This window comes from Apodemus sylvaticus, chromosome 20 (genome assembly GCF_947179515.1).
Source record: "Apodemus sylvaticus chromosome 20, mApoSyl1.1, whole genome shotgun sequence".
Lineage (NCBI taxonomy): Eukaryota > Metazoa > Chordata > Mammalia > Rodentia > Muridae > Apodemus > Apodemus sylvaticus.
Window position 1 is genome coordinate 621,942 of NC_067491.1, and position 15,224 is coordinate 637,165.

General features: G+C 55.6%; 1 protein-coding gene across 5 annotated transcripts in view; it reads right to left on the minus strand.

Moving 5' to 3' along the window:
- Positions 1-13,331, minus strand: part of Pip5k1c (phosphatidylinositol-4-phosphate 5-kinase type 1 gamma) — a 28,193-nt gene extending 14,862 nt beyond the window's left edge. For 4 of the 5 annotated variants that reach the window (XM_052164815.1, XM_052164812.1, XM_052164813.1 and 1 more), the window contains exons 1-4: positions 13,160-13,331; positions 1,202-1,233; positions 634-726; positions 112-242 (exon numbers count right to left, since the gene is read on the minus strand). In XM_052164815.1, coding sequence (XP_052020775.1) covers positions 112-242; positions 634-726; positions 1,202-1,233; positions 13,160-13,253 — 350 coding nt within the window. In that variant the 5' untranslated portion in view covers positions 13,254-13,331. Of the gene's footprint in view, positions 1-111; positions 243-633; positions 727-1,201; positions 1,234-7,820; positions 7,965-13,159 lie in introns of those variants that run through there. The other variant, XM_052164811.1, reaches the window with a different exon arrangement.
- Between the last annotated feature and the right edge of the window lie 1,893 nt (positions 13,332-15,224).

The window sequence follows — 15,224 nt, forward strand, 5'->3', positions numbered from 1 at the left end:
GCTTGGGGCAGACATCATGTGTGTCTCCTCCTTCCGGCTGCTAAGATGCTGTAGGCGGGGCATAGGCAGCCTCACTGGTGATAGACAGTGCACTGTGGTGCCAGGGCCTACCTGGGAAAGAAGATGCTCTCCACCACGTAGAAGTCCTGCATGAGCACGTCGCGCTCCGGCTTGGAGCTGAGGTTGCCCACCGTGTACCCGATCCCCAGCTGGATGGCACCCTTCAGTGTGGAGGAGGTGGTCTGTGGGGAGGGCTGGTGGCGTCAGGACCCTGGCGGCCCCTCTGTGCTGTGCAGTATCCTACACACACACACACACACCCCGTGCCACACTGGGGGTATCCAGCTACATCTGTCCAGCTAACAGTCACCTTCCACAGCCACACACAGCAGGGGCTCCATCATAGAAGGGGTGCAGGGCTCAAAGGGGATAGCTATGTCTCGTAGGGATGGGGTGACACAATGCTCCTAGAACTAAACAGCAGGGACCATATTATATCCATGGTAGCGGACACTTTAGCAGACTGGATGGTGCTGGTTTTCTCACCAAGCCTCACAGCAACACCCGTGCAGGGAGGCTGTGGGCCGGCCACAGGGACTTCCCTTCCCAGCCCCCCACACCTGTCTCAGCTACCTTCTTATACGTAGTCTCTCCAGATGCATCCACGCCCCGATGGCCCAACTTCTTCCCATGGCCAGGGCCTGGCTGCCCTGTCACCAAGGGAGCCTGGGGAACAGGGACCAAAAATAGTTTGGGAAGGTAGCCCGAAGGTTCTGTAAGTGCAGAAGCAGAGGGCTTGGGAGGCAGAAGGTTGCTGTGCTAAGGGCTTGGGGGGGGGGGGTCACCGGGGACCCAAGAACCACCAGAGAGGTCACTGGGTGCTTGTGGTTCTCCGCATCGGCCACCAGAGGGCACACTGCTCCCAGGGACCCAGATTATGCCCCAATGTCATCCTCAGGACACCAGAGCCTAGCTCCCCTCTCCCCACAGCTCCGCAGGCTCTGGGAGTCCCTGGCACCCTCCCCTTCTGAGGGCATGAGGAAAAACTGTCCCACCACGGACTCTGGACTCTCAGGCCTCAGGTGTGGTATGCTCCACACCAAGCTCAGGTGTCCAAGGCCCCGCCCCTTGCTGTGCAGATAATGCCCCCCACAACAGTTTTTGGGTCCAGAGAAGTGCCTCCTTGGACAGGGGAACTCACCTCTGCAAGGCCAGCCTTCTTCTGGGTCATACCTGGAGAGAGAGAAGACAACTGACATGGAGGCCGGAGAGGTGGGCGGGCCAAGCCTGCCTCGTCCTTCTCCGTTTTGCTTGTTTGGTTTGGCTTTGTCAGACAGGGTCTGTGTAGCCCTGGCTGTCCTAGAACTCGCTCTATAGACCAGGCTGGCCTCAAACTCACAGAGATCTTCCTGCCTCTGCCTCCTGAGGGCTGGGGTTAAAGGTGTGCACCATCATGGCTGGCTGTGCCTTTGGTTTTGAGTCAGGGTCTGTTACTGAGCCTAGGGCTCATGGTTATTAGGCTGGCATCTGTTAGCCGCAGTCATCCCCCTGCCTTCGTCTCCCCAGTACTGGGGTAACACTGTGCGGCTCACTCAGCTTTTTATCTTGGTGCTAGGGATTCAAACTTGGTTCCTCACACTTGTGCAGCAAGCCCTTTATCCACTGAGCCATCCCTGTTCCAGGCTGTGTGCCTGTGCTCAGGGCTGACTTCCTCCCCTGCCCTGCGCTGGTGGAGGGGGAGGGGTAATTTCATCCCCACCCTAGACTCACTGGAGTGCCTGGATCACAGACAGAGATGGGACCAGGTGACTGCATGTGTTTCAAACCCAGCACTGGGAGGACTGCGGTGCTGGTGACCCAGGGACCATGAACCACAGGAGCAGTGGGACTCACAGAAGGTTCTAGAAGCTGACCTGGTATTTGCCTTGGCCTCTCTGTAGTGAACAGTCTGTGGCTTTGTGTCTGGGACCCAGAGATGACCCTTGGGGAAACAAATGTTCACAACCCCTGTGGGCCATGGACCTGTCACTAAAGTGATGGCGGCTAGGAGTCTCTCACTGTGCCTTGTGGGAGACACTCGTGCACGGAAAGATGGGTGTTGCAATGAGATTCTGTCTCTTAGTCTGGTGTCACTGCCGGTTCTTTGGGGGAGGTAGGGCTATGAGGCAAGGGATGCAGGCTCCCAGTGCACAGGATGGGGCTGGACAGATGCTCAGAACAGCTGGATACAGGAACACCACAACCACAGGGTTCTGACCCTGACGGGCAGGGGATGGACCATGGCTGTGGCAGAAGGTGATGGTGAGTAACCTTTCAGACATTGCGATGATTGGACTCTCTCTATCAGCTGACCCAGTGTCTGCCTTCACAGTGGAGCGACCTGCATCTGGGGCACGGAACAGGAGAGGCAGGAGCTTGCGTGAACAGAGGCAGAAGGTCTAGAACTTGTGGCAGGCTCCCTGGGACTGGAAGGAAGAATGCAGCTGTGCTGGCAGCAGCTCCCAGGCTGCAGGTGACATTCTGAGGTCCCAATCACCTGCCCCACCTGTAGCCAAGGATGGACCCCAGCGAGGACCATGGGCTTTGACCTCACCGGCTGAAACATGGGAATCGAGACAGACCCTGGGGATGTGGTCAGGAGGGGACAGGGACATTTAGTGGCCCTGACACAGCTCAGACACTCTCCTCCCAGCCAACTGTCTTCTGAGCGAGCAGCCCCGTTTTCCAGGAAATTATGTTTAAAAATAGTCAAGGAGGAGGGAAGGCGGGGGCAACAGCTGGTTACGGGTGCGGTGCGTGAAGCCCAGTCAGCCCATGTCTGCCGGCAGCACCCAGGCAAGTGGCGACTATACCCACGGGGCCACGCAATGACCCTCTCAAGCTTCAGGCCAACATCTCCTGCCCCACAGCCGTGTGACCTCGGGTGAGTCTGTGAATCTCTCTAGGTGGGTTTCTCCTGGGGAGATTGAAAGCTGTGTCTCCATCATCCCAAGCACCTGTCATATGGGCTGCAACTGCACGCTGCCTGGGGATCCCCAGGCCACTCCATCTGTAAAAACGGGCTATGCCCACCATCTGCAGACACTCCTTACAGGTGATCCTAAAGTAACATGAACTGGGGACAGAGAGGTATGGGGTACAGGAAAGAGGAAAGAGTCTGGAAGGGACCGGAAACAAACTACAGCCAGGGAGATCACAGGCCCTTGACCCTGCGTCACTCTGCCTCAGAGAGCAAAGCCTGGGGCCAGGAGAGGGGAAGTGCTGACCGGCGGGCTGGGCGTCAGGGGTTGTCCATTAGCTCACTCTAGCCTGCTGACTGGGTCACACCAAGGCTTCCTTTCCTGGTGTCTCCCTGCTTCCCTCCTCTGCCTCCTCAAGCCCCACCGGCCCTCCTGCTCTGGCACAGCTGTGTTTTCTGTAGTTCCCTCCGCCAGACTGCTGCAAGGGTAACCCACTGCCACGCGAGACCCTCAGACATCCCCGCACGGGCTGCACTGCTCGATTACAAAGGGCCTGGTGGCTCCCATCTGCACGTCCAGGCGACCTGCTGTCTCTGAGAAGAGGCCTGGGAAGGAGACACTCTCTACAGAGCTGGTACACGGTCCTAGTGGAGCAGCACCTCGGGTCACCCAAGAGAGGCATCACACACACACACACCCTCCAGAACTGGTGTAGGTGCACACGCACATGTGGTGTGGAGTCTCTGCATAGGGGATGCCTGCTACGCAGCAGCAGCAGCAAACTAAGACATGGTAGCTGTGCCAAGATCTCAGAAAGGAAGAGAATGCTCTGCTGCCTTCGTACTCCACAGTGCGTGCCTGTCCTGGTGACCCACACACTGGTGCATCACACAGCCAAGAAGGGGGCGGGGAGGCCTGACACAGAGGACCCAGACAAGAAAGCCACACAGTGTCCATGACAGGCCATGCCCAGGGTAGTAGCACGCAGAGGGAATGTACCTGGCTGTGTTATCTGAAGAGCACACAGGTGTGTGTACCTCACTAAGTGATCTCTATAGCCTACCAGTTACAGCTCAAAATCCTAAAGTCAAAATGCAGACATGAGTGTCCACGCTGGTAAACACATCACTGTCAGCACAGTGTTAGGACCTTGTGGACCTAGCAGGTGATGGCCCCCCCAGCCGGCCTTCATTCGGACTCTGCCCCCACCTCTGCAGTATGTGAGGGGACAGGCCAGTGGCTCTCTCCAAGCTTGAGAGAGAAAGCTCAGCTCTCTGAGCAACAAACAGGTCCAGAAGGCCGCTGCCCACGCCATCAGGCTCCTGAGAGTGTGTGTCACCCTGTGACCACGGTGGAGCTGGAGACACCCACAGACACGCAGTGGACTTGTGGTGGGGTTTAATGATCTTTCTGCTGTGGCCAATTTAAGGGACTTTAGAGTTGTCTGAGTGACTTAATCCCACCTGACCCACGTGGGCTTCAAAACCTTGCACCAGAAACAAGCTCCTAAAGAGGGGCTGGGTGCCAGGGATTCCAGAGACACAGAGGGCACGCATCACACCCTGGCCTCTGTCCCCAGAACTGCAGAAAGAAAAAGAAAAAGAAGAGATGGAGGACACAGAGGAAGACTTGGAGGGCGGGAGGGAGGAGGGAATGGAGGAGGAGGGGGAAGAGAAAGATTATCTCAAGTAAGGGAAGGAACCAGCCCTGGTGGTGTATATTTATCATCCCAGGACCCAGGAGGCTGAGGCAGGAGGACATGAGGAGGCAGAGGTCACCAAGGCTACAACACTGCAGCAACACCAACAGCAATGCTGAGCTGATATCCCTGTGCAGGGAGGTATAAGTAGTGGGATCAGGGGCGATCAGGAGACCATCTATTCCATACAATTGAGGAGGGCCATCCTTAGCTACATAGTGACCTTGAGTCAGCCTTGGCTACATGAGTCCTTGTCTCACAAGGCAACTGCAGGGTGGCTGTAGGTGACCACCTTTCGCTGGTAAGCAGGATGCCATGTGGCTGGGAGCACCCTGTCAGTCACTGTCAGAGAAACTGATCCTATAAGCTGCAGCGGCCAGCACAGTGGGACAGTTCATAGAAGGAACTTGTGTGGGGGGGTGGAGGGGGGGAGATGGCTCAGTGGTTAGGAGCACTGACTGCTCTTCTAGAGGTCCTGAGTTCAATTCCCAGCAACCACATGGTGGCTTACAACCATCTGTAATGGAATCTGAGGCCCTCTTCTGGAGTATCTGTAAACACCTATAGTATATTCATATATATAAAATAAATAAACATCTTAAAAAACCAAAACCAAACAAACAAAAAGAACGAATTTGCCAAATCCTGGAGGAGCAGGGGCAGCAGCCCCCGCCCAGCCCTGATCTCTGTGGGTTAATGTTCATTGCACACCACAGACAGCAGGACAGCACTGGACTCTTGGACTCCATGGCCCCAGAGGGCTGTCCTCGCTTGTTGTACTACTGCCTACTGCACACGAGTCTGGTCTGACAGCTCAGACAGGCAGAAATGAAGAATTCGGCCACGGTGCCTCACAACCATCATCTCAGCACCCGAGAATCTGAGGCAAAGGGATGACAAGTTTCAGGACAGCCTGGGCTACAGAGCAAGATGGTGCCTCCTGTGGTGTATGGGCAATGGAGGATGCTGAGAAGGGTCTCACCCACTGAGCCTGCACAGATGCCTGCTCCCTGAACCCTCAGACATTCCCGCGGACTTGGGGGGAAAGGGGTAAAGGACCCTACGTTAATGTTCTCAAGAAAGCACGTCACAGTCATGGGTGGAGAGCTGAGCTCTGCGAGGCCTGGAAGCCAGACCACAGCCTGGGTCACAGCAGAGGCAGAACCAAGGTCCGCTGCTGTCTGGGATGTCGAGGCTCCCAGTCCACATCTACCCACTTCCCAGTGGTCCTTGCATTTCAGGTCATTTCTTCCACCAGCATGTCCCGCTCCAGCAGAACCTACATATGAATGGGCCGTCCCAGGCGCCTGTGCCCACCACGTGCTGTCCCATCGTTACCCCAAGTCAGCGTGTGTCTACCCACAATACCTTTGCACAGCTGGTTCCATCCCTGGTTCTGGCCACCCACACCTCCACGCTGGCAGCTGCTGTCGCTTCGGGCTCAGGGACAACAGACAAACGTGACCCTTCCTGCCCAGTCTCTTTCTCCTGTGGCAGTTTATGATGCCTGCCTATTCTCTAAACCTGTCTGCAGTGTGCACCATGGCCGGGACTCACGGCCACCTCCTCAATGGCATCTACTGGTTCACCGCAGGGACACTCAGGGAAAAAGCCTCCTCGGAAGGCAACGGCCCTGCCCATACGGGACACTGATTTTGAGGTCATTCAGGGGCACAGCTCACCCAGCACACACAGCTCCACAGGAGTGGCAGCCCTCCTCTGTCATCCTGGCTCTCAGGAGGCTGAGACAGGAGGACTGGGAGTTTAAGGCCAGCCTGAGCTACACAAGGAGACCCTGTCTAAAACATAAAGAGAAGGGACGGTCACAATGGCGGGCTGGGGAGATGGCTTGATAGTTAAGGAACTGGCTGCTCTTCTAGAGGCCTGGGCTCCATGCCTACCATCCACTCGGCGACTAGCAACCACCTGCACCTGCAGTTCCAGGGGATCTGGCACACCACATACAGGCACCATGTGACTACAAACCCATGTGGACACACACACACACACACACACATACACACACACACTGAAACAGCCACAGTGAACAGCTTCCTTATGTTTACTGCGGCTGTGCTAAAAAATGAGGCAATGTGAGCCAGAGAGGGCTCAGTGGGTGAAGGAGCTTGCTGTCAAGCTGGACTCCCTGAGTTCAAACCTAAGGACCACATAGAAAGGGAAAAGCAATTCTTGTAAGTTGACCACTGACCTTGCACCCTCAGGGTAGCACCCACATACGGGCATGACAGATACACATATAATATGAAGAATTAAAAACAAAGCACAGGGGCTGGAGAGATGGCTCAGCAGTTAAGAGCACTGATTGCTCTTCCAAAGGTCCTGAGTTTAAATCCCAGCAACCACATGGTGGCTCACAACCATCCTTAATGAGATCTGATGCCCTTCTCTGGGGTGTCTGAAGATACTTACATATAATAAATAATGTTAAAAAAACAAAACAAAAACAAAGCAGAGGCAGGCGGATGTCTGAGTTTGAGGCCAGCCTGGTCTACAGAGTGAGTTCCAGGATAGCCAGGGCTACACAGAAAAACCCTGTCTTGAAAAACACACACGTGCGCACGCGCGTGCACACACAAAGAATTAAAAACAACCACTAATGTCAGTGAAGCTAGTCACAGGAAGCCACCTGCAGCCAGCGGGGAAGAAGCACTGGTGGCTGTGGGCGAGCCTGGCTTGTCCTCAGTCAGATACACGGTTTCTCTGTGACTCAGCGAGTCCACCCTCAGGCAGCCAACAGGGGAAGTGACAAGCCTGATCCACCCAAATCCTGTGCACAGTCCCCGTGGGACTTTCCGAAAACAGCCAGCACCAGGAAACATGGACATTTGGCCATGGAGGAAAGGCACACACCAAGGGCGTCTTGTCCCCATGTTGGAGTATTACTCAGTCATGAACAGCAGCGAGGCTCTGACAGCCCACATTGTGGAGGGCCATGAACGTGGGACTTGGTGAGGGACCAGGACACGAAGGCCACACCCTGTGGGCTCCCCGACAGGAAGTGGACAAGTGGGTGCCAGGAGGTGCTGAGAAATGGGTGCGGTGATGGAAGGTTCTGGAATGAGACTGCACAGTTTGAGGCCAGCAGGGGAAGGTGCAGAGCCCACATGAAGACAGAGGAGAGGCGGGACCGTAGCTCGCACCTTGGCACATGCAGAGCTGGCTGCAGTGCATGTGGATGGACGGACGGACGGACGGACGGACGGACAGCAGGGCGATGACTCAATGCAACGTGAGCTTCGACTCCAGAGCCGAGCACTGCAGCCACGGGTGTTAGCGCCAGCTGCCTAGACTTCAGGGAGGCCGAGTAAGCTGCCAGCCTCTCTCACACATCTCCAACAGCTTTATTGTGGCAGGTGGGTGACACCTGGGTGGGAAGCACCCAGGGGCGCCCAAGTGCAGCCTCCTGACTGGGCAGGCCTGGGCTGTGCGCAGTGCTGGGCAGCGCTTCCTCCCCTTGGCCTCCGCTGTCCTGGGAACACTTGCTACCTCTTTGGAACGAGAGAGGAAAGGGAATCACGAGGTGGTGGTGGCTGACAGAGGTGGGGGCAGCCACACGCACCACAGGCCCTCAGGAGCTGCTGGAGGCCAGGAGAGCAGGTGTCTGGCAGGGCAGCGGGGTGGGGTAGGACCCCAGGTGGACACTGGGACCCCACTACCCTTGTTTTACAGGGTGACTGTCCCTCTGACCCATCACACAAGGCAAACCCTGTGCTTCCCTGTTGGGTCGGCCCCAGGAGGTAAACAGGAAGCCAGGCCAGGCAGGGCGACCAGGCCATCCACCGTCCTCACGTAGCTGGACACTGTTCAGTGACAGTGGTTGAAGAGAAGGCTCTAGAGTCTGTCCCGAAGAAATGACTGTCAGGCAAAGCGACCCCACCAAAATCTTAGGCAGAGGGCCCCATGAGGACACGTGACCCCCAGAGGTTGTATCCCCCAGGGGCACAGTGCCCACTGCACAGAATTCCTGGTTATTTTTTCTTGTGTCCCCAGCCTGTCTACAAGACACACACACCCGAGGGGCAGAAAACAACAGGAAAAAAAAGGGGGGGGCGGGGGCTAGGCTGAGGCCGAGTGGGCAGGGCACTCTCCAGCATGCACCAGGATCTGAGCTCCATCCTCAACATCGGGTGAACCAGGTACCTCATAAACCAGCTGTTTTGGCACATGCCTGTCACCCCAGCACTCAGGAGGTGAAGGAAAGAGAATTGGTAGTTTCAGATCATCCTACGCTAAGTAGTGAGTTTGAGGCCAGCCTGGGCTACAAAAGACAATAACAAAAATAAAAGGAGGGAACAGAGAAGATTACAAAACCAGATTATTTCTGTCTATGATGTCCAACCAGGAAGCTGTCAACAGTCAGACAGACACTCCTGACAACAGAAAACTAAAACTTGATGATGGTTGGTAGTCAAGAGAAGAGTGATGTGGCGCGCAGTGGTGCCACAGGTGAAAGAGAAGGTCTACAATATATAAAGAGCTCCTACAAGCCAACAAAAGACTGCACAACTGGAAACAGAAAAGATAGTTTCCAGAACATGAGGCCCAAGTTGTGTTTGGCATGGGACCAAAGGCATCCAAGGTAAGAAAAATGGCCAGGGAGGCCAGATGGGAGCACGCAATGGTGACAGGGCACCGTGGCAATAAACTTCCAAAACAAACAAAAACTGGTTCACAGAATCAGGTGTGTTGGCTTCAGTTGAGCTCCTGCAACCCACCCTGTCCACTGAGCCCACCAGTCCCCTCATCACAGTAGGCCCAGCCTCTATCAGATCTCTGAACAGGGTGGACACCGATGTGGTGACCCTCCTGGACTCCAGCACCCTCGGAGGGCTAGCAGCTCAGTGTGCATGCACACCTCTTCCTGGCGTAGCCGCTGGAGGCTAGGGATCACTAGCTCCCTGAATCCCACTCCCCCACACACACACCGACAGAGAGAGACACACGAGCCACTGCCACTGTTGGGAGTCAGGACCTCTGAAGGCCTGTGACATCTCAGGGTCTGCCCAGCCCCACGATGCTGGCGCTTTGCAATGGCTGTGCTAATTCCCAGCTCCCCGTAATCCTGTGGCCGCGTCTCCCCCGGCATGGTGACCGGGTACAGGGATGACAGTCAGTCCAGTAAGATGACAGTCAGGACCCAGCAGCCGACCCGTGGTCCGTTCAGACCCAGTAGACTGCTCACCTGCTGTTCCACTTATTTTCAAGGGACACAGCTTCCTGTGACCAAGGCCGCTGTGGTCTTAATTGCACCCAGACTGCCACATCAAGGGTCCCCAAACCTGTGCACATACACATGAGTACAGACAGCTCAGGGCTCTGAGCAGGCTGGGACCCAAATCCTCCATACGCAGGAGCTCCAGCCTAGCCCCTGGCTATCGAAGCCCCTAGCCTACCAGACACAGTAGAAGCTCAAGGAAGGTCAACGCTGGACCAGCAAACTGGCTCAGTGAGTGAGGGGCTTGCTGCTAAGCCCAAGCAGCTGAATTCCATCCCCAGGACTATAAGGTAGGAGAGGACCGACTTCTTTGAGCATGTAGCCAAGGCTAACCTTCAATTCCTGACACTCAGAGCTCCACCTCCCTGGTGCTGGGATGACAGGTGTCGTCCACCACAGCTGATTCACGTGGCACTGGGGCTGAGGGCTCGGATACTCATCAGATCCTAGCTGAAGGTCACCTTGATGATAGCTGACCCGTATCTAATGGGTATTCTGACAAATACCTTCTGAGGGAAGCAGACTGAGTCTGCTCGCGTCTGCATGACCAGTGGTCCCAACTGCAGCTGCCCAGCTCCACAACTGAACAGGGAGGCAGCCATGGCAACCTGTGGGATGATGGGCATGGCTCATGTGCCAATAAAACTTTATTGACAAAACCTTGCACGGTGGCTGCAATGACTTGAGTCCCTGCCCCAGCTTTACCTTGTTCTTGAGCACATCAGCGTTGTGGCCCCAGCAGTCCAATCGAGGAAGGGCCCCAGAGCCTCTCTCCATTGGGGAGACTGAGGCAGCAGTCACTGAACTGCAGGATCTCAAGATAACACCTAGGCCAAGATTTGACTGAACCTTTTGCCTCTAAGGCCCACAGTCCTGGCCCTGACGTCTAGGTCACCACCTCTTACTTGTCCGTGGCATCCACCACCTGGCACACCTTGACGGTCACTGCGCACCTGTTGAATGCCACCCTGCTCTGGTGCTGAGCTGCTGCAGGAGCATAGGGGTTCCTGTGGTTGGTGCAGAGGGTGCAAGGATGACACAGGGAGGGAGGAGGGGATGGGGGCAGCGATGTGGGCAGAGGGAGGGCCCTGAGCCAGTTTTTACGGGGCTCTCTGTGGAATGGAGAACTGGTGGAAGCAAACTGAAGGACGACGATGCTGGACCAGCAGAGGCACAGGGTGGAGACGTGGGCAGGCTCTGCGGTGATTTTAGAAGCAACGCTGACATAATTCGCCGCCAATTTAGATGGGGGAGGAAGCAGTGGCAGGTTGGGAACGCTGCAGCTTAGGACCAGTCACACCAGAGCCCAGGCAGCAGCCCTGTGTCCTCATATCCAGGGTTCCCAGCCGTACCACACACCCACAAGTCGCACAGGGGCCTAGCATCCACAGGAAGTCAGGAGGCAGGTGGTTTGTGGGCCAGGCCTCTGGAGTAAGGAGACTTAAGGTAACTGGATTCTAAACACCACAGAGATAGGTTTCCTTCCCATCAGATAGGTGGAAATTACCAGAGCAGATAACAAGGCTGCTGACAGGGCTGCAGGGGAGACAGGCACCGAGAGCACCAGGTCTTCTGGGAAGCGGGGTAGGGCCTCACTCTTCCTGACTATGACCTCCAGCCCCCACATGGCTGGGGACACCAACACCGGACACCCACCATGTTCACATGGAAGCAGGTATGCAGTTGGTGGTAAATAAATGCAACTGACTCCTTTAAGTCGGTCGGGACTCTGGCGCTCCACCCAAGGTCAGAGCAGATCCAGATGGCTTCTCCATTTTACAGGTGGGACACATCAGGGAGCCAGACTGGAGGGCGGGACTTGCAGGCAGCTATGGGATTCTATGTGGATGACTAAGAGGACTCTAGGCAGGAAAAGGAACTTCCAGGAGGAACAGACCCTGGGGGTCAGACACAGGTTTGTCCAGAGTTAGGTGACAGACCTCCCCACCCCCGCAGTGATGAAGAACAAGGCTCCATACGGGAAAATGTTTGCCAAGGCTGCAGGAACTGCGTGCCTGAGCTATCAGGTTTACGACCACTAAGAGCCCTCCCTGTTGCCCCTGCACAATTTCTCCAGCATGGCACGGGACACCAGGTGACAGCGCAGAAGGACAGGTGGCTGGAGGCAAGAAACAGGTTAGCTCCCACTGGGTTCCCAATGGCATAGAGAAAGCAGCTGATTGCCTGGGGTTGGGGACCACTGGCTCCTCCTCCCCTCCTGGTCTTCCATGAGGTCAGGTAGGGAGAACCTTGGAAGCCTATGTGAGTCTACAGAGACCTAACTGTAGCTGTCAGCCATGGAGTACTGCTGGAGGGAGCCTAGAGTTCTGTGAATCCAGAAACTTCCTGTGACCTCGATGGAGAAGGGAGCATTCTGTTCTCTCAGCTGTGCGTACCGACTGCCCTGCCTACAGAAGGCAAGCCCAGAGACACTGCTCGTGACAAGGAAGGGGACACAAGGAAGTTGGGTGGCCCCACAGGCTACCCTAGCATGGCAGACAGGGTCCAGGGAGAAGGGTCTGGGAGGTTGGGGGATTGACGGGACACCTGAACACCCGGCCATGACAGAGAAGGCACCTCAACATCATCCCTTTATCCTTCCCCTGCCCCCATTTTAGATGCAGGTAAACTGAGGTCCACAAATAGGTGATCAATGGTGTGTAGCAAGGAGGAAGCAGAAGGTGACAGTTGCAAGATTGACAGCCCAGCAAAGGGGGTCGCATGGAGGACATACTAGCCCTTCCTTGCCAGGCAGTGTCCGCATGTGGGGTCCCCCATAGAATGAGGGTGCTCCAGCATCCCACACACTGTGGATGCTGAGTGGAGAAGCCACTCGCCACACACTCAAAGGGTCAAACATGACTCGCTTGTCTCTATCCCCTGCAGCAAGAAAACGGGTTCCCTCCACCTCCAAACCGGAGGACTGCTTCATCGCTACCGCTCGCTGCTTGCACACGCTGCCAGGATAAAGAGCCGCACCCACGCCCGCCTGCGGCTCCACCGTGTCACCACCCAAGGACCCTAAAACGGGCCGAGCGCTGCGAGCCCCGCATCCCCGGGAAGGGCGGTGCAGCCTCCCCGGCCCGAGAGCTGATGCCCCCTCCCCCGCGCAGGCAATGGGAGAGCGCGTGAACCCCCGCGCCGCGCTTGAGAATGGATCAGCCTGGCGGGCCGCAGCGCAGCGCGAAGCAGGCGGTCGAGACCACGCGCCACGGCGGGGGAGCGGGACGAGCCCATCGCAGCGACCGGGGGGATAGCACTTACCTGCCGCCGCCCCACTCTCCGCAGACCAGGCTGCCTCCGCCGTCACGGCCCCCGCTTCGGCGCTCTCCGCCTCGTCCGGCACCTCTAACTCCATGGCCGAGCGCTCCGGCGGCGGCGGCGGGCCCGAGGATGCACCCGAGCTCGGCCGCCGCCGCTGAACAACAAGCGCCGCCTGCACTAAAGGGCGGAGGGAGGGGCGGGGTCTGGGCGGGGCCTGACGTCGACGCGAAGCTGTTAACCAATCGGATATAAGGACCAGGCTTAGGGCGGCACCCACTCAGGGGAGTTGCGAGCGCCCTCGGGCGTCCGGTGCTGGAAGGACTTGTGTTCACGTGCGGTATGGGGGCGGAGGGAGGAGCTTCAGCAAAGGGAGGAACCTGACCAATTAGGTAACAGGGGTGGGGCTAAGGTGACATACGACTCACCAGCGCCTCCAAGCGTTCATAGAGGAATGAACAGACCAACTCAAACCAGAGGGAGGAGCGTCTGCAAGGGACAGAGATGAGGCGGAGCCTAGAGTCTACTACAGCCAATCGGATATCAGGGGTAGAGCCTAGCCATGAGGCTCAGGAGCACCCTTAGGCAGACAGTACACCGAAGGCAGAAGCCAGCAAATCTACAGGCTAGAGATAAGGCTAGCCTGGTCTACAAGTAGGACCCTATCTTTAAAAAACAAAAATCCCAAACCACCACCACCACCAACAACAAAAAACCCACAACCAGGTGGTGGTGGCGCACAGCTTTAATCCCAGCACTTGGGAGGCAGAAGCAGGTGGATCTCCAAGTTTGAGGCCAGCCTGGTCTACAAGTTCCAGGAACTCAGAAATCCACCTGCCTCTGCCTCCCCAGTGCTGGGTCTGAGTTATCCTCAGCTATATATTGGTTTAAAGAAACCAGCCTAGCCGGGCGGTAGTGGCGCACACCTGTAATCCCAGTACTCTGGGAGGCAGAGGCAGGCAGATTTCTGAATTCGAGGCCAGCGTGGTCTACAGAGTGAGTTCCAGGACAGCCAGGGCTACACAGAGAAACCCTGTCTCGAAAAACAAACAAACAAACAAACAAAATTAAAAAAAAAAGACATCAACCTGGGCTACAGGAGTGTGTGCATTAAAGAAATTTATTACAGGGTTGGAGAGATGGCTCAGTTGTTAAAAGCACTGACTGTTCTTCCCCTGAGTTCAAATCCCAGCAACCACATGGTGGCTCACAACCATTTGTAATGAAATCTGATGCCCTCTTCTGGAGTGTCTGAAGACAGCTACAGTGAAATTACATATAATAATAAATCTTTTTTTTTAAAGAAATTTATTACATATATTTGAAGTGTATTTTACTACTGTCATTTTATCACGTTACAACATAATTTATCAATAAAAATAAGAATACATCATATTGCAAAATAATATATACGCATGAAATATATATTGTCTGTTGTGTTTTTGAGACAGATACTCCAGACTCAGTTTCCCCTTTGCTGGGACGACAGGCATGGCCATCTTGCCATTTAAGACAATTGCATCAGAAGGAGCGCTATGGTGTGTGGCAAGGACAGAACTGAGTCAGCCTGACTAAAGCCAGGGCTTCCAAAGTGTAGTCACTGAGCCCGGCATCAGCACCTCCTGAAAGCAGGTCAGGAGCATGAACCTGAAGCCTTCTTGCCGCAGGAAATAAGACGGGGTCACCAACTCCTCCAGAGGTGTGGACACCTCATAAAAAGCTGAGGTCTGTTTGGGCATCCCAGGAAGGAACTAGGTCAGGAGAGCTCGAGTTAAGAGGAAGAAAAGTTAAAAAAAGAAAAATAAAACCTGAAGCTGGAAAGTCACAAGGGACCAGGTGTACAGACAGGGAAGTCAATGCCTACAGAATAGATAATAATCTTGGGTGTGGCTAAAAGGTGCAGCCCCGCCTAGAATTCCGGAGTGAGGGGGCTGGGGGCGTGGCCAGGGGGTGGAGTTCCCGCCTAGAATCCCATAGCGATGAACTGGGCTGTGCAAAACTCCGATGCGAGTTTTGATTATTCCTGTGTCTCCCCTTGTGATGAGAGTCGGAAGCTTGACAGCGGGTG